We start from the raw sequence: 19,082 nt of genomic DNA on the forward strand, positions 1-19,082 counted from the left end.
ACCACACCCTTGGAATGTAAACAACCTAAAAAGGTATTATTATTAATGAAAATCTCCTTTATCAATAAGTTCTTTTGTTGTGTAAAGGCATCGTGCTTACTGTTACTCAATCTATTCAAGTATTAAACAGAATCTAAGTCTTGCATGGCTCTTCAGACCACAGGTTTAGAAGAAATTAATTACTTTTGACATCTATCCAAGTATTATACAAAACCTAAGTCCTGCATGGATCCTCAGACCACAGGCCTAGGGGAAATTAATTACTTTGACATCTATCCGAGTATTAAACAGAACCTAAGTCCTGCATGACTCCTCGGACCATAGGCCTAGGGGAAATTAATTACTTTTGACATTTATCCGAGTATTAAACAGAACCTAAGTCCTGCATGGCACCTCGGACCACAGGTTTAGGGGAAATTAATACTCAATGGTATCTTTTTAAGTGTTAAACAGAACTTGAAATACAAGGTATGTTACTTATTTCCTTCAGATTCAACACTCATTGTATGAGGGTTAGTTCATAATACAAGTGGATAATAACTCTCTCTTGCTAATACCTAGTTAGATTTCTTGAAATGTCAATAATGATTTACTATTAGAACACATTGGAAATGGAGCAACAACAGTTCAAACTTGTTTGCAATAATAATAAGTATGAAAAGCACAAAAAGTAAAGACCTAGGGAATAGAAGGAAAAGTTCATTCATTAATTCTAAAGAAGATGTATTACAAGCGATGACATAAGTCTCAGAAAAAGAAAACAAAAGAAGGTATAAAAGAAAGTCCTACAACTACTTTTTCGTTGGTTGAGGATCCTCCTTAGTATCAGTGGTCTTGGACTTAGCATCCCCAGCCTTGGGCTTCTCAGCTACCTTAGCCTGGGAGACTACATCCTTGATCGTGAAGGTGTCCTCAGACTGAGCATCATTGGTTGGAGGAAGGCCCTCCTTACCCCTACCTACCCCTGTAGAAGCCTCAGCGTCAAGAGTAAGATCTTGAATGCTGGAAACTTGCTTAGGAGGGGGTAGGGGCAAGGCGGTGGAGGAGGGGTCAGCTGGAACCTCTCTTATATGTTCAGGAAAGTACACATTCTCAGCCTTCCTCAGCTCAGAGTTCGCAGAGACCCCTACACTATTAAGAGCCTCTATCCAAGTTACAATGCAGTAATCCCTACACACTTCGGCTACCTCCTCGGCTAGCCTTTGCTCCGTCTCAAGCACCCCCTGCTCATAGGCTGCTTCTTCCGCGGCCTTAGCAACTTCCCTGATTGCCTGGGCTTTAACTTTAGCTTTTTGCAGTTCAGCCTTCAGACTTAGAACCATCGCTTTCTCGGTCGCCAGGTTCAACTCAGTTGTATAGAGAAGTTTGTGCTGGTCCTCAGCCTGGGCCTCAGCAGTTTTAAGCCCTGCCAAAGCGCTAAGACGCTAATGTTTTGAGGTCTTCAGCTTCTCGGCCAATTGTGTTTTTTCCTCCTTCACAGCCCCGAGCGCTTTCTTAACCTCGCACCGAGAGTAGGACTCAACTTCAGATTTGTTATGGGCATTTCAAACCCATTCCTCGACCACGTAGACTTGTTAAGTGACTTGCGTAAAAGCATCAAAGGGGTTACATATAAAAAAAATGTGAAAGAAAAAAGGAATGAATTAAGGTACTGCTAGAACCATACTTACCATTGCAAGGTCTCTTTTTAGAGACATAAACAAGCTAGGTTGGCTCGTTCACCTGAGGGCTTCCATGTCCCTAGGAAGGAGGAGAGGCTGCTCCAGAGCTTGGGCTAGATGCGTAGCGTGACCTTTGCTGGATTCCTTTATGGTAGAATTATAAGGGATAGGAGCTCTGTCCATCTCTAGCACGGGAGCCTATGTACACTGCTGTCGGTGCACCTTAGTGTCATCCCTGCTATCTACGGATTTAGCCCTCTTATCTCTAGGGTCTTTGGTCTTTTGCTGTTTGGTGCCCCTCTGAGGGAGCACCTCCCCTTCTTCCAACTCATGTAATGGTCTCTTCTTCTTCAGATCAAGATTGCTGCGTTGACCGAGATCAGCAGGAGGAGGAAGAGGAGTTAGAGGAAGATTAGCAAAAGCCTAGGCCTTGGGGACTTTAGTCTAAGTTGCGCCTTTGTTCCTATTGGCGATTAAACCCCCAAGCTTGGCCTCTTCTTCTGGTCCATATTCTCTCTTTCTTTAGAGCTTGTATCAACTATAGCAACTGTCTGTTCTGGCTGATGAGCTATGGAAAGCTTGTCGAACTCAGTCTCAGAATCCGAAAGCTTCACGGGCTTCTTTGGGGTCCTCTCTTCCTTTGCAAAGTGAAATCTGTCTATCTCCTCCTCAAGTGACAAACGTGAGAAGGAGGCTATCTCTTCCGCTGATGCTACCACTTCAAACGGAACCTATCGAAGTGGTATCGTGAACTGTAGGGGGTTTCGTTGAACGGGCAATACCATAGGTGGGAGATCCCGCCTCGCTAAGAACCGTGGTTTGGAGACGTTTATCCGAGCGAGCCTTGGATTACCTGCTCTTAATGCTTGGCCTGTGTCCTGGTATATGCGCGACAAGGGCTCGTAACCTAAGATGAGGTGAGCAGCCTGCAACTGATTATATTCGCTCACGAATATTTCCAACCTCAACAAAAAGTTGAGCCCGGGAACGTTGACCAAACTAAGCTTCGGAGAGACGTGATCTTTATCTGCAAAAACATCCAAAAAGGTAATTATGGTTAATTTAATAATGAACACTATCCAAGAAGACAAATTGCCAAAAATAAGTAAAGGGAGAGCTTAGAAAACTAAGGTCCCGGCCGAGAGACCTGATCTTAGGGTACCCCATCTGGTGTTCCTGCCCTAACTGGGCAGTGAAGACTGTCGTGCCATTCCTCGGAGACGACCAGATAATCATCCTTTAAGCCTTTATTGGACTTAGGGAGGCAAGATATCAATCTTACCTCGTCAGATCGAGATTTGAGGTAATATCCCCCTGCAAGGGAATGGCACTCGTACAAATGAGCGATGTCATGCCATGTTAGACCGAGGTTCATCTGGTCGTTTAGAGCGTCTACACATCCTAAGACTCTAAACATATTGGCGGTGCACTGATGTGGGCATAACCTATGGTTGAGAAGATAATATCTAGTTATCCTACCCATGGGAAGTGTCATTCCTCCCTCTATAAAGGCGATCATTGGAATGACAACTTCGCCCACCTCTCTATCTGTGAGTACATGGTCTGGGGGATAGTATTGTAGGCTTACTCCTGGAGGAATATGGTACTTAGCCCTAAAGCTCTCCATACTAGCTGGAGAGTCTACTAAATACTTGAATCTACCCATTTAAATGAACGAAAATGATGCAGGAAGAAATTTCTAATAAAGAAAGAAAGCGAGGAGGAAAGCCAAGAATAAAAAGGAGAATATAAAGAAACAAGGACTTACGAGAGTGAGTATCTTTATTTTTGAAGCTTTTAAAAGATTTTTGAAGAAATCTTGAGGAAAAGGTTTGGGAAGCTTTGTAACTTGGGGAGTTCTGTGAGTTGGAGCGCTTGAAATCACTAGAGAGCTTGAAGATTGGTAAAGTAAAAGGAAAACAAGTTCCCTCGAGGCTTTATATAGGAAATGGAAATGAGTGGAAGTTATCCCGCTCAAATTTCCAAGAAAAGGCTCAACTGTTGGATCTGAGCTTCGCCATTAAATCTGAGGAACAACACGCCGTCTGGAGCAATTAATGATGCTTTGTGGGCTGCGAAACGTCAGAGATAATCATGAGGCACATAAAACGGTACTCCCACACGTACGAACAATAGAGTCAAATAGTGTTAACTCTTGAAAAATCAAAACCCCACTTTTCTCCTCTGATGAGAGGAAAAAACCGAAGTTTTGAGGAGCTATTATAGGGATAAGAGCCCAAGATCATATATTGGGCCTTGGGTTTTGTCCGAGGATATTAGTAGGTCCGATGAGGAATAAACAGTTATTAGGAGTTCCCAGTTAAAGTCTCATAGGTAGGGGACGAGTGGAGGATGATCTGAGCAGGAACTCCTCCTCAGATACGATGAATGCAACTCAGATATGTATTCCGACAATTAGAGTGATCCTCTAAGAAGTTCCAATGATAGGGACATGCCTCATGAACATACGAAAAGGAAGGAAACCTAAAAATATCTAAGGGAAAGCTGCCACCACTGCATTAAATGCACTGCAGCTACTTTTCTGGCCGCATTTATGTGGAGAAGACCTCTAAACAGTGCTACCTTGGCTACCACAACTCATAGAAAACCAGAGAGGGTGTCTGATGGGACACGTACTTAAGTAAGGACTCGGATGATCAATAAGTGTAGAATGAAGATGGTCTAAAGGAGGATATATAATGTGAAAGACTCTTCATGGAGAGGGGATCGGGAAAAATAGAGAGAAAACACTGTAGTAATCTAAATTATCTTTGTATCCATTTGTGATTAATTTATACAAGAGAGACCTTCTCGAACTGAAAGGATATTAAGAACAAAATCTCTTATTTGTGTTTGACTGTCATTCAAATCAAAACTATCCATTGTTCAATTCATTAAGACCTAGTTCTTCAATCTACTCTCTATAAATTTATTATATTGGGCTCATTGGGCCAATATCCCATACGTATTGGGCTTAGACTGTAAATCGAGACCCTACAATTATGGTTTGAGAATCAATTATTAAATATACTTAGACATAATTTTTTAAAATTATTTTGTTTTATGACATGGGTTCCAATGGTGATATGTTGCTTTCATCCTCTTAATTTTGATTTAGAGAACAACCTTCTTTTTAGCTTATTATTAAGCATGTTTTGATATAAATTTGAGATAAAATTTTCATAACAATTTGATATATATATATATATATTTTTTTTTTCCAATTGAATTAGCTTTGGCTAACTATTAGAGTTGTACACTTTGACCTATAAAAGAAGGCAATCTGTCGATTTCATTTTTTATTTTTTATAAATACTTAAATATGGTTTAACATGATTTTTATTAATCATTAAATTTTCTAATAAAGAACATTGACAAATAAGAACAAGGATACAATAAAATTATATTCTACAAAGAGGTATTCAACGAATCAACAAGCTCCCAATGATACAAAATTCTTATTAGAGCACAATTGGTATGTTACAAAATAATAATTTTTTATTTAGATTTTATCATTTTATATTTGATAGTTATTATACCAATACAATTTAATCCTTTTTTATTATAATAATTATTTATTTCATTATTGTTTATCACACAAAATATATATTCTATAAATTGGGCTTAGACGCTGTGGTTGAGTCAAGTGGCTTCACCATATTGCATAATTTTTTTTTTAGATTTTAAAAAGAAAACATTTATATACAGAAAAAAAATTTAATACATCTTAAATTGCAGCAACGTAGACGTAGTGTAATCTAATTTTTCTTATTTTTTTAATTACTACACTATAAAGAAAAAAAAGGTCTAATGCATCCTAAATTATAACAACATATACTATACTAAAAAGAAGAAGAAGTTTAATGCATCTTGAATTGCAGCAACGTAGATATAGTGTAATCTAATTCTTCTTATTTTTTAATTACTAAATTAAAAAAAAGTCTAATACATCTTAAATTGGAGCAAGCATATACTACACACCAAAAAAAAAAAAGAGGTCTAGTGCAGCTTGAATTGCAGTGACGTTGACATATAGTATAATCTAATTCTTCTTATTTTTTAATTACTACTCTTAAAAAAAAAAAAAAAAAAAAAAAAAAAAAAAAAGAAGAAGGTCTAATGCATTTTAAATTTCAGAAACATAGTGTAATTTTTTTTTTTTAAATTACTACACTACACGTAAAAAGAAAAAATTTACCAAAAAAAAAAAAAGCCTAATGCATCTTTTAGCAACGTAATGTATTACAAAAAAAAAAAAAAAAAAAAGAGGCAATATAGTGTATTATAAAAAATAAAAAAAAAGTCTGTTATAAAATTTTATTCAACTAATATTAGATTAACATTAAACTTTTTGTTTATATCAACTTCTTCAACGTGAAGTGTGTGTGTGTATATATATAAAATAATTCATTATGAATACTTACTGTAGGGTCACAATTTTAAAGCCTAGGTCCAACAGGTATGGGGTCTTGGTCTAAAAAGCCCTGAGACAATGAATTTATAGAGAATGGGCTATGGAACTAGGCCTAAACGAAGTGTATTCTAGCTAAAGTTGGGCCATAAAACGATTGAAAGTAAGAAAATCCCCTTCACGTCCATAGATTCCCAGTCCGAGGAGATGCGTGGAATAAACACGGGACCTTGTTCAATGACTATGGTTCTTACACTGTTCTTCTGTTCTGGTTTCCTTTTTTTTTCTCCCTCTCTCTCTTCATAGGGACTCCCCTTTCTTATATAGTCTTCTTGAAGTCATCAGAGCCTTACACTTGTTAATCATCTGGACCCTCACTTAAGTGCCTGTTCCATCGGACATCCCCCTCTATCTTTCTATGAGTTGTGGTAGCCAAGGCAGCACTGTTCACAGGTCCTCTCCACATTAATGCGGCCAGGAAAGTAGCTGCAATGCATTTAATGTGGCAACTGCAGCCTCTCCTTGGACACCCTACGCTTCCTTCCTTCCTTCCTACAGGCCTGTGGGACTCATCCTTGTTACTAATGCCCGTTAGGGTGGGTCCTTCTAGTAGGTAGAGTGCACGTTTGAGCTATATTTGTTATGTCCGAGGAGACATTTCTCCTCGGATCGCCTTCTACGTGACTTTAGGCCTACGAGAACTGGACTGGGATCCCTTTTGGTATCCACGTCATCTCCTCGGACAAGGTTGATCATCTCGTATGGGGCCCAAGGCCTATTGTATGACTTTTGGGCCTGTGGGCCTTTGCCCCTACAATAGCCCCTAAAAATTCCGGTTTTTCCCTCTTTATCCGAAGAGAAAAGGTGGGATTTTGATACTTACTGAGTAAATTATTACAATCTCTTGGCTCACGCGTGCGGGGGTACAGCCTCACATGCTTCATTATTACCACTGGCGCTTCATAGCCCACGAGGCGCTATTAATTGCACTAGGCGGCTTTATGTCCCCCATATCCAATGGTAGGTCATTCAATCAACGGTTGACATTCCCCACTTCTTTGGGCGGGAGTAATCCCGTTCAGTTTCCCTTTGCTATATAAGGTTTTTGAGGGGAATTGCTTCCTCTTTTTAGAGAAGACACCCAAACGTTCCAGAGTACTTCAGTGTTTCCTCTCACAAAACACTCAAAAGTCCATAGCCACTTTCATGAGGATTTCCGGTGGATTCTTTGAAAGCTCAGGGGGTTTAGAATCTGTGTTCGCGTAAGTGTTCATTTCCCCGTATCCCTTTACTTTTCTTCTCTGTTGTTCTTCTCGGCGTCTTTCCGTTAGTAAACCTTCTCCGTGCCACCTAGGGTTAGTAGGATGGGTAAGTTTCAGAAACCGGTAGACTCTCCGGTCGGTATGGAAGGTTTCAGGGCCAAATACCATATCCCGCCTGGAGTGGGTCTAGAATACTGCTCCTCAGACCAAATCTTAACCAAAAGAGAGACGGGGCAGGTCGCCATTCCTATGATCGCTTTCATAGAAGGAGGAATGACGATCCCCATGGGAAGGATAACTAGGGATTACTTGCGCGGTCATAGGATGGCCTCCTATCAGTGCGTCACTAACATGTTCCGGATCCTAGGGTGCGTAGTCGCTCTGAACGAATAGATGAACCTCGGCCTCTCATGGCACGGTGTGGTTCACTTGTACGAGTGCCATTACTCAATGAGTCGTATTACCTGAAATCCAGGTCCGACAAGGTGAGGCTGATATCCTGCCTTCCCAAGTCCAACAAAGGCTTGAAGGACGACCATTTGATTGTCTCCGGAGTATGGCACGACGCTCTTCGCTACCCAGTTAGGGCAGGGGTACTAGGTGGGGCACTATAGGGTTAAATCCCTCGACGGGGATCTTAGTTTTAAGCTTTCCTTTCACTTATTTTGGTTTTGGTTTTGACTATTTGCCTTCTCGGACTGACATAACCCTCCCTTTGGGTATTTTGCAGACAAGGAACAAACAACTCCGAGGATAAGTTTGGTCAACATCCAAGCCCTCAACTATCTTCTAAGGTCCGAGATCTTTGTGAGCGAGGATGGGCAACTACGTACCGCTCATCTTATCTTGAACTACGAGCCCCTTTCTCGCGCTTTTGTGGATGTGGGCCAAGCAATAAGGGCTGGGAGTCCACGATTAGCCCAGATTGACGTCTCTAAACCGGGCTTCCTTGCTCGGAGAGACCTACCACCAGTACAACCTCCCGTTCAGCGCGTTCTCCAAGAGGTAGCCGCTCTAGGGGAGGGAATTGACTCCTCGCGTTCATCCCTCGAGGCTGAAATTGACCAATTCCATTTCGCCGAGGAGGGCGAGGTGTCAACAAGGCCCGTAGAGCTTTCAGATTCCGGCTTGGATCTTGATCGACTCTCGGCGGCTTACCCTTCTAGCCTGGTGATTGCTCAGATTGACACGAGCCAAGAAATCAAAGAGGCGGACATGGATTTGAAGCCAAGGTCCGGGCTGAGGGGGCTCATGTCCAATAGGAACAAGGGGCAATCCTCCAAGGATGCCCCTAAGGAGCAAGTTCCAGCTAAACTCCCTCCTCCTCCTCCTCCTCCTTCCACTGATCCCATGCTACAACCAATTCCCAATTTGAGGCGAAAGAGGCTAGTGGAAGAATTGGAGGAAGGTGAGGTCGGCCCTCAGAAGGCCAAACAACAGAAAAAAGGCAAAGAGCCAAAGGACAAAAGGACAAAGTCCATTGATAGTCGAAAGGAGGCTATCAGGAGGGAGCAGCGCACTTGGTCTCCTCGCCTAGAGTTGGATGGCGCCCATATCCTGTGGGATGCAACTCTTTGGGAGTCCCAGCGGGGGCAGGCATCCTACCTTGCCGAGGCCCTACAGCAGCCCCTCCTCCTACCTTGTGACATGGATGGGCTCCGAGCCACCAAGAAACCTGACCTCTTCATGTCGTTGAAGAGAGATCTTACCATGGTAAAACGAAGACTCTTCCTTATTCGGGTTCTTTATTCCATGCTCGTCTATTTGTCATTCTCGTTTTAATGATTTTTCCGTTATTTCTGTGCAGGTCGCTCAACAGGTCTTCGTCGCTGAGGAGTGGGTGAAGAAATCTTAGGAAGAGCTGAACACTGAGGTTCAGTCCCGCCTCGCCGCGGAGAAGGCTGCAGGTGCTCTCAAGCTGGATAAAGAGCGCTTGAGCAAGGAGGTCAAAGAGGCACTCAAGGCCCGAAACAGTGCCGAGGCAGGACTGAAGACCACAACGAAGCAGGCCGAGGATATACGCCAGCAGCTTTACACAACAGAGATAAACCTTGCGACCGAGAGGTAAATGGTCTCGGACCTCAAGGCACGGCTGCTGTAGGCAAAGGAGGTGGCTCGTTTGGCCAGGGAGACAGCTGAGGCTGCGGTGGCAGCCTCCTACGAGCGCGGAGTGGCGAATACTGAAGCTAGGCTGATTGAGGAGGTGGTTGTGGTTTGCAGGGACTACATCACTGAGTCCTGGGGAGTAGCCTTGGACCGGGCAGCAGTTCCTGCGGACTCCAATCTTAGGAGGATCGAGAATATCTTTTTCCCCGAGGATATTCGCGAGATTCTTGGTTCGGATCCTCCTGAGGAGCCCTCTTCTGCCCCGACCGTTGTTCTCGATTCCATCATACCTGAAGGGAAATGGGGGAACGAGGAGGTACAACCACCACCCAAGGACAAGTCGCCTGAGGACGCCCTCACTATAAAGGACGTGGTTGTGCAAGCCAAGGAGGCCGGACCCAAACCTACAGCAGGAGGTGACTGTCCTGCGGTTGAGGACCCTGCAAGAAGCTCAACCCAAGATAAAGATTAGGACAATAGTGTAGGACCTCTTTTGTAATTGTTTTGCTTTGTTTTTCATTTCCTTAGCCTTTGTTAATGTTTGTAAGATGACGCATCTCAGAGCTTAATGAATGATATAATTTCTTTTTTTGAACTTCATTTTACTGGTTCCATTTTTGTCTTTATTGTGAATGAATTCTGACTGTGTTACTAGACATCCGAGGATAACCTATTACTCGTAGTTTAAGTAATACGGCTGTGAGAGTGCTTTTTTCTTTAGCACACAGGCCCAAGGATCCTGGGCCAAATAGTTGTATTTTGGTGGACTGGGCTTGGTTCACCGCAGCTAAATGGGGGCTGATTACGAACCAAGTTGTGCGCAAGTCACATAAATCTCCTCAAGGCAAAAATGCGATTCCTCCTAAACAATAAAATACCATTATAAGTGTTTTAGTAACATAAAATGACCCTTTACTCTTACAAAATAAGTAAAATAGATGTTCATAATATTCACAATGAGAAAGAGATTGAAATAGAATATTTAAGGCTTATCTTTTATCGTATAAACATTTTAAAGAATTCCTTCACTTAGTACCCCGGGCGTACTATCGTGGGATCCCGGGGCGTATTAGGCCTGTTAGAACCCAGAATCTCTGGTTCTCTGCACTATACAATCTTTCTCCATGCTTGTTATGCAATGGAGTTTTGTCCTTTCCTTTTACCTCTATAGGTCCTACACAAGAACAACTATACAAAGCACATATCTTCAAATAATTGTTAGTTTCTTAGATTAGGATATATATATATATATATATATATATATATTAATACATATACATATATGTAAATGAATTTTATGAGAATGATTCAGCCATGAGGATCCTGGCCCCAATTCTCACAGACTTAGTGCTTTTGCACAAGACTTGTGGGATTTGGAACTCAAGTCTGAGTGGCTTTACTTGGGCAAAAGACTCAGCTTTACAAGCAAGAATATATGTATTGAGCAGCAAGAAGCAGTAAAGGAAGATAATATAATAAAGAAATATGCAAAGTAATTGTTAGAAATTCTCAAATCAATATGAGATATTTCATTATTTTTCTTAATTGTGGATTACAAATGTGCCCACTAAGACGTGATACAAGGTTCAAATAAGCTCAAAAATTACAGACTTTGATGGCTATTCAAGCTTCTAAGACTTGCAAAGTTTGAATCCTTTTGAATCCAAGTATGTGCTATAGTGGCTGTTTCTGGGATACCGGGAGACGTTCCTCTGTTTTTCTTAAATTTTACAGAGTTCTCATGGCTCTGTTATGATATTCTTCCTACTGAAAATCCTCCCCCCTTCAACATGGGTTTTCTCTTCCTTTTATAGCGTGTTTTCTAGGGCTCTAAGGTACTAGTGATTTCTCTCTTTTGCCCCTCAGAGCTCGTGCTATAACATTTTCTTAGGGGCTGGTCTCTTCCCTTTTTTCTTATGGTTTTCATCTTTTAATACTGTTTCTCTAAAAGTCACTTGCTGACTTTCCATTCCGGGGCGTCCTTGGGCAACTAGCCTTCAATCTCTCTTCCTTCAAGATTTCTCACTTTTCAGACTTAGCTACGGTTGTATTTCCTTGCTGTCATTATTCCCAAATAGTTGGAATCTTTTACTGCTGGGTTGAAAGTTCTCTTCTAGTTGCTTCTACGTATGATTTTCTCATTCTTGGTTTCTTGTGGTACAGCTCCTTTGTTCATGAATGTTTGCTTTATACTTTCTGATTCTTTGCTGCACCACTGGGTACTTGAGAAGGACATCTCTGTTTTTCATTTCTTGTATTTCGTGGTATCTCTCTTGAGCTGTCTCAATCCCACAGTAACTGTGCTGCATTACTTGAGGATCCCGGGCCTCTGGCAGCCTCTGGGTATCCCGGCCCAGTTCTTTCGCTGGATTTTGCTGGACTTTTTGATGACCTTTTTGCTGGAAATCTGAACATAAATTGGGCCTTAATGTTGATTCTTCTTGCTACTTGAATTGGGCCTTCTTTACTTTTCATGGAATGGGCTTTCTTGTGAAATTTTAGCCTTCAACAACGGCTTAGTATGAATGAGAGGATAGTAACCAATTTCCCCCAAGCCTGTGGTCCGAGGTGCCATGCAGGATTTGGGTTCTATTTTGTACTTAGTTAAAATGGCAGTGTGATTAATTTCCCCTAAGCCTATGGTTCGAGGAGCCACGCAGGACTTGGGTTCTGTTTAACACTTAGTTAAAAAAGCACAGTGATTAATTTCCCCCAAGCCTGTGGTCCGAGGAGCCACGCCGAGCATGGGTTCTGTTTAACACTTGGATAAAATGGCGTAGTGGTTAATTTCCTCCAAGCCTATGGTCCGAGGAGCCACGTAGGACATGGGTTCTGTTTAACACTTGGATAAAATGGCGTAGTGGTTAATTTCCCCCAAGCCTATGGTCCGAGGAGTCACGCAGGACATGGGTTCTGTTTAACACTTGGATAAAATGGCGTAGTGGTTAATTTCCCCCAAGCCTATGGTCCGAGGAGTCACGCAGGACATGGGTTCTGTTTAACACTTGGATAAAATGGCGTAGTGGTTAATTTCCCCCAAGCCTATGGTCTGAGGAGCCACACTGGACTTGGGTTCTGTTTAACACTTGGATAAAATGGCGTAGTGGTTAATTTTCCCTAAGCCTATGGTCTGAGGAGCCATGTAGGACATGGGTTCTGTTTAACACTTGGATAAAATGGCGTAGTGGTTAATTTTCCCCAAGCTTATGGTCCGAGGAGCCACACAGGACATGAGTTTTGTTTAACACTTGGGTAAAATGGCGTAGTGGTTAATTTCCCCCAAGCCTATGTTCCGAGGAGCCACGTCGGACTTGGGTTCTGTTTAACACTTAGTTAAAATGGCCTAGTGATTAATTTCCTCCAAGCCTGTGGTCCAAGAAGCCACGCAGGACATGGGTTCTGTTTAATACTTGGAAAAAAATGCACAGTGGGTAGTACCAAGAATACGAGCTTTCATTAATAATAGTACCTTTTCAGGTTATTTACATTCCAAGGACGTGGCACTACATGTTCATCCAAATCTTCTAAAAAGTAGGCCCCTATGCTAGCCACCGAGGTGAGACGATATGACCCTTCCCAATTTGGTCCGAACTTTCCCCACGCGGGATATTTTGCAGTGCCCAGAACTTTTCTCAATACCAGGTCCTTAAGTGCTAGTGGCCTTAGTTTCATCTTGGCATCATTACCTTGCTTAAGCTTGTGTTGGTAGTAGGCGAGTTGGACCATTGCTCTTTCCCTTCTTTCCTTGATGAGGTCTAAGCTCTTTTCCAGCAGCCCATTGTTAGCATTAGGGCAAAATGTGCTGGTTTTCAGCGTTAGGAAGTTTGTTTCTAGAGGAATGACAGCCTCAACTCCATAGGTCATTGAAAAGGGGGTCTCCCCTGTGGATCTGAGCGGCGTGGTACGGTACGTCCACAGGACATGCGGCAATTCTTCTACCCATCTTCCTTTCGTGTCATCTAACCTCTTCTTCAGCCCATTTACTATGACTTTATTGATGGATTCGGCCTGCCCATTCCTCTGTGGGTAAGCCGGAGTGGAGTATTTATTCGCAATTCCCAACTCGCTGCAATGCCTTCTGAAAGCTTTACTATCGAACTGGAGACCGTTGTCCGAGATTAGGGTGTGAGGGACTCTGAACCTAGTGACGATGTTCTTCCAAATAAATTTCTTGGCATCTGCGACTCTAATGTTTGCCAAGGGCTCGGTTTCGACCCATTTTGTGAAATAATCAGTGCTGATGAGAAGGAACCTTTTGTTCCCCACTGCTTTAGGAAATGGTCCAAGGATATCCAAGCCCCACTACACGAACAGCCAAGGGCTAGACAGTGGATTAAGGGTCCCGTCGGTTGATGTATATTTGGGGTGAACCTCTGGCAATGGTCGCACTTTTTCACGTATTCGTGTGCCTCTTTCTGCATGCTCGGCCACCAGTAACCTTGGGTTATGGCCCTGTGGGACAAGGATCTACCCCCTGTGTGGCTCCCACAAATTCCCTCGTGCAATTCCTCTAGGATAAGCTCCGTGGCATCTGGGTGTACGCATAGCAAATACGGTCCTGGAAATGAGCGCTTATACAGTTTCAAGTCCTCGGACAGCCAAAATCGAGGAGCCTTTCTTCTAATCTTGTCGGCCTCGTTCCTCTCTTCGGGTAAGACGTCCTCCTTTAAAAACAATATTAGAGGATCCATCCAGCTAGGCCCTACCCGGATGCTGTGAACATGCATCAACTCAGCCTTCACCACCGAGGGCCTGTGTAGATCTTCCACGAGTATAACTCGAGGTAGGCATTGTGCCCAGGAGGTGGCTAGCGTGGTAAGAGAATCAACATGGGTGTTTCCGCTCCTAGACACATGCTTTAGGCTAAAAGGGTTAAAACGCGTTTGCAAGCGCTTAGCTTAAACTAAATACTCTTGCATTCTTTTATCCCTTGCCTCCAATTCTCCATTTACTTATCCTACAACAAGCCTTGAGTCCGAGAACATGTTTATGGATTTCGTGCCCAGTTTCTCGACCATAGACATTCCTTCCAACAAGGCCTCATATTCTGCCTCGTTATTCGTGGCCGAAAAACCCAGCCTTAGTGATTTCTCGATGGTAATCCCCTCGGGGGAAATCAGGACGAGCCCCACCCCAAAGCCCCTTTGATTTGCCGCGTCATCAACATATGCTTTCCAACAAGTAGGCCCTTACTGAGAGACTGTGTCGACCAGTTTTTCGTCTATGCTTGGTACCCCTCCCCCTTCTTCTGATGAGGGTTCAGCAAACTCAACTACCAGATCCGTGAGGACTTGGCCCTTCACAGCGGTGTGAGGCATGTACCTAATGTCGAAGGCGCCAAGAACGGTCCCTCACTTAGCTATTCTCCTTGTGTAATCGGCACTTCGGAGTATTAACCTGAGCGGGAGTTGAGTTAATACAACAACGGTGTGTACTTGGAAATAGTGGGGGAGCTTTCGCGTGGCTTGTACGATCGCCAGGATGGCCTTTTCTAGGGGGAGGTAACGGATCTCTGCCTTATGCAACGACTTGCTCACGTAGTAGACAGGCCGTTGTATGCCATTGTCCACTTGGATCAGCACCAGGCTCACTGCATGAGGGGCCGCGACAATGTAGGCGAATAAAACCTCGTCGTCTTCAGGACTGGACATGATTGGCGGCCACGACAGATACTCTTTGAGCTGTTGGAAGGCTAAGGCGCATTCTTCAGTCCATTCAAACCCTTTCCACTTGTTTAATAAGAGAAAGAAAGGCCTACACCTATCCGTAGAACGAGAGATAAAACGGTTTAAGGTGGCAATCATGTCGGTGAGCTTTTGGACCTCCTTGGGGTTTCGAGGAGGCTGCATGCTGTGGATAGCTCTAATCTGGTCGGGGCTGACTTCGATACCTCTATGGGTCACCATATAACCTAAGAATTTCCCTAATCCAACTCCAAACGAACATTTAGAAGCATTCAGGCGTAGTCTGTACTTTCTCAGGATTTCAAAGATATCGCCGAGGTCCCTTAAGTAATCGGACACCAATTTACTTTTCACCACTATGTCGTCTATATAGACTTCGATGCTCTTGCCCATCTGTAATTCAAACATCCTGGTCATCATCCTCTGGTAGGTGGATCCGGCGTTCTTCAAGCCAAAAGCCATCACCTTATAGTGGTAGTTCCCAACGAGGGTGACAAAAGCCGTCTTTTCTTGGTCGTCGGCGGCCAGGGGTATTTGATGGTACCCTTGAAAGGCATCTAAGAAGCTCATTCGAGAGTGTCCAACGGTCGAATCCACCAATCGATCTATCCGAGGCATAGGAAAAGGATCCTTCGAGCAGGCCTTATTCAGGTCTGTGAAGTCCATGCAGACTCGCCATTTCCCACTTTTCTTCTTCACCACAACTGTATTGGTCAGCCACTCGGGGTAGAAAACTTCTTTGATAGCCCCTGCTTTCTTTAATTTCATCACCTCCTCTCTCACCACATCCGCATGCTCTTTTAACGGTCGCCAAGGAGGTTGTTTCTTAGGCATAACGGCTGGACTAACATTAAGATGATGGCAAATGAAATTCGGATCGACCCCCGGAGCCTCGTAGGCGTCCCATGCAAACACGTCCACATTCTCTCTGAGGAAATCAATTACCTTTTCCTTCTCTTGGGGCGGCAGTTCCGAGCCGACCTGAAAAAATCTTTCTGGATCAGAGCCCACAAGAACTTTTTCCAAATCCTCACAACTCGCCTCCTCGGCAAGTCCCCCACCACCTGAGGCCGGGGCTGTTAATTGCTATAAGCCATTCTCGACAGACGTAGAGGGCTCGGTACTCGGTCATTGCGAGATGGCGGACACCATGCATTGCCGAGCCATGGCTTGGTCCTCTATCACTTCTTTGACCTATCCCTCCAACGGGTACTTCACCTTTTGGTGTAGGGTTGAGGATACAGCTCCTAGGGTATGAAACCACGGTCTGGCTACAATGGCGGTGTAGGGCGAATAAGCGTCCACCACTATGAAGTCCACCTCCACTATGTTCGAGCCTGTTTGTATAGGTAGCCTGATCTGGCCTTTTGGAGTAACAGTTTTCCCTTTGAAACTTACCAAAGGGGAGTCGTATGCTATCAGGTCTTCTGGTCTCAGCTTTAGCCCCTTGTACCAGTCGGGGTACATTACCTCCACGGCACTGCCCTGATCAACTAGCACCCTCTTTACGTCATATCCCCCAATCCTGAGTGTGACGACTAGAGCATCGTCGTGGGGCTGGATGGTTCCAACTTTATCCTCATCCGAGAATCCGAGTATGGGCGAGGTCATCCCTTTAGCCCTCTTAGACTCACAGTCGTCAACTTCAATGGGGAGTTGGGCCACCGACATCACTCTGAAAGGATGGGAGCGGGTTCTTCTTGGGGCAGCAAGAATGACATTTATCGTGCCAATAGGCGGTCTCAAGGTGCTTTGCCTTGCCTCGACGCCCGCCTGCTCTTGTCGTCCAATGGGATGATGCAAGAGATGTCTCATCTTTCCCTCTCGGACCAGCCGGTCTAAGTGATTTTTCAAGTTTCTGCAGTCGTTAGTGGAGTGCCCTGGTTCCTGGTGGTATTCGCAATATAGGCTCTGGTTACGTTTCGCGGGGTCGCCTGCCATTCTACTTGGCCATTGAAAGAACGGTTCATTCTTGACTTTCTCTAAGATCTTATGTAATGGTTCTCGGAACACAGTGTGGACTGCCTGTGCCCCGGTGGATCCAGATTGCTCCGAGTAATCCCTTCTCAGCCGGTTATTGTTGCCAAATCTGTCCGACCTGAAGTCCCTCCTCTCCTGAGGGACAACCTTCGCTTTGCCCTTTCCCATTTGTTGGTCTCCTTTGACCCTCTTGTACTTGTCGATTCGGTCCATGAGCTGGCGCACGCTGGTGACCAGTTTCCCAGTCAAGGACTTCCTTAAACCGTGCTCTGTCGGCAGGCCTTTCTTGAAGGTGCTGATGGCAATGCCATCGTAATTTCCCTCTATGAAGTGAGAACCGAAAGCTTGGGTTAGGTGCTTAAAAGAATTTATGGAGTTTGGCTTGAGGCTGTCAAACCCCCTTATCACCATGGGTCCCAAACTAGACGGAAACACCTTGCACATCAACGCCTCGTCTCTAGAATGGACGGCCATCCTTTGGTTAAACTGGCTCACGTGCTCTACGGGGTCCGTCCGACCGTTATATATAGCGAAAATGGGTTGGTGGAACCGCCGAGGAAGTTCAGCCCCTTCTATCCTGCGCGTGAAGGGTGACTGAGAGATGCGGTCCAGGGCCTTACTCATGGCGTTGTTTGCTAGGCCCTTGTAAGACGGACTTTCGTGGCTGCGTTTGTGAGGTTACTCTTCCTCATAGGAGAAGGTTTCACTTGGCGGGGTTCTCGACTTTCGCCTGTACTCATTGTCCTCTTCATCACTGGTGTCCGGACTGGAGGAAGGACGCCTTCGCTGCGCTTGGCACAACTTCCTCTTCAGGTCGTCGATTTCTTGCTGTAGAGCCCTAGTATCGTCCCACTTTTAGGATGCATGACCTTTCCCTTTCGAGCGACTTCTGCTCAGGTGGGAGGTATTCACGCTACCCTCTCGTCGCTTGTTTTGATCTCTTTCCCGTTCGAGGTTCAGAAAATTGTCCTACCGTTGGGAGTCTGTGGGTCCCGTTGGCGCAGACCTGATCCTTCTATTTCTAACGATCTCACTTGCTGAGGCACAAGTTCTTCCCACAGACGGCGCCAATTGAAGGGTCACAATTTTAGAGCCTAGACCCAACAGGTATGGGTCCTGGTCCAAAGAGCCTTGAGACAATGAATTTATAGAGAGTGGGCTATGGAACTAGGCCTAAACGAAGTGTATTCTAGCTAAAGTTGGGCCATAAAATGATTGAAAGTAAGAAAATCCCCTTCACGTCCATAGATTCCCAGTCCGAGGAGACGCATGGAATAAACACGGGACCTTGTTCAAAGATTATGGTTCTTACACTGTTCTTCTGTTCTGGTTTCCTTTTTTTTCTCCCTTTCTCTCTTCATGGGGACTCCCCTTTCTTATATAGTCTTCTTGAAGTCATCAGGGCCTTACACCTGTTGATCATCTGGATCTTTACTTGAGTGCTTGTTCCATCGGACATCCCCCCCATCTTTCTGTGAGTTGTGGTAGCCAAGTCAGTATTGTTCACAAGTCCTCTCCACATTAATGCGGTCAGGAAAGTAGTTACAATGCATTTAATGTGGCAGCTGCAGCCTCTCCTTGGACACCCTACACTTCCTTCCTTCCTACGGGCCTATGGGACTCATCCTTGTTACTAATGTCCGTTGGGGTTAGGGGTGTCCAACCCAACCCGGAACCCAAGCAACCCTAGCAACCCGCCCGAACCCGAACCGGCAACTGTCCGAACCGACCACTCCGACGGTCGGTGACGGGTTTCTGAACCCAAGACCCGACGCCGGTGGGTCGAGTGGCGGGTTTTCTTCTCCAAAACCGAGCCACCCGACCTGACCGACGTTATATACAAATCTGGCAATATGCGATGAGATCCAACTGAGATTTGGTGAGATCCGGCGACATTCAAGCGAGATTTGGTGAGATCCGGCGACATTCAAGCGAGATTTGGTGAGATCCGGCGACATTTGAGGAGATCCAAGCAAGA

At 44.5% G+C, this 19,082-nt stretch overlaps 1 protein-coding gene across 1 annotated transcript; it reads right to left on the reverse strand.

Moving 5' to 3' along the window:
- Nucleotides 1–16,318: 16,318 nt before the first annotated feature.
- On the reverse strand, nucleotides 16,319–17,728 carry LOC126690039 (uncharacterized). The gene has a single exon (XM_050385181.1). It carries the CDS (start codon nucleotides 17,726–17,728, stop codon nucleotides 16,319–16,321), a length of 1,410 nt encoding a protein of 469 aa, XP_050241138.1.
- Nucleotides 17,729–19,082: the final 1,354 nt, after the last annotated feature.

This window comes from Quercus robur, chromosome 6 (genome assembly GCF_932294415.1).
Source record: "Quercus robur chromosome 6, dhQueRobu3.1, whole genome shotgun sequence".
Taxonomy (NCBI): Eukaryota; Viridiplantae; Streptophyta; class Magnoliopsida; order Fagales; family Fagaceae; genus Quercus; species Quercus robur.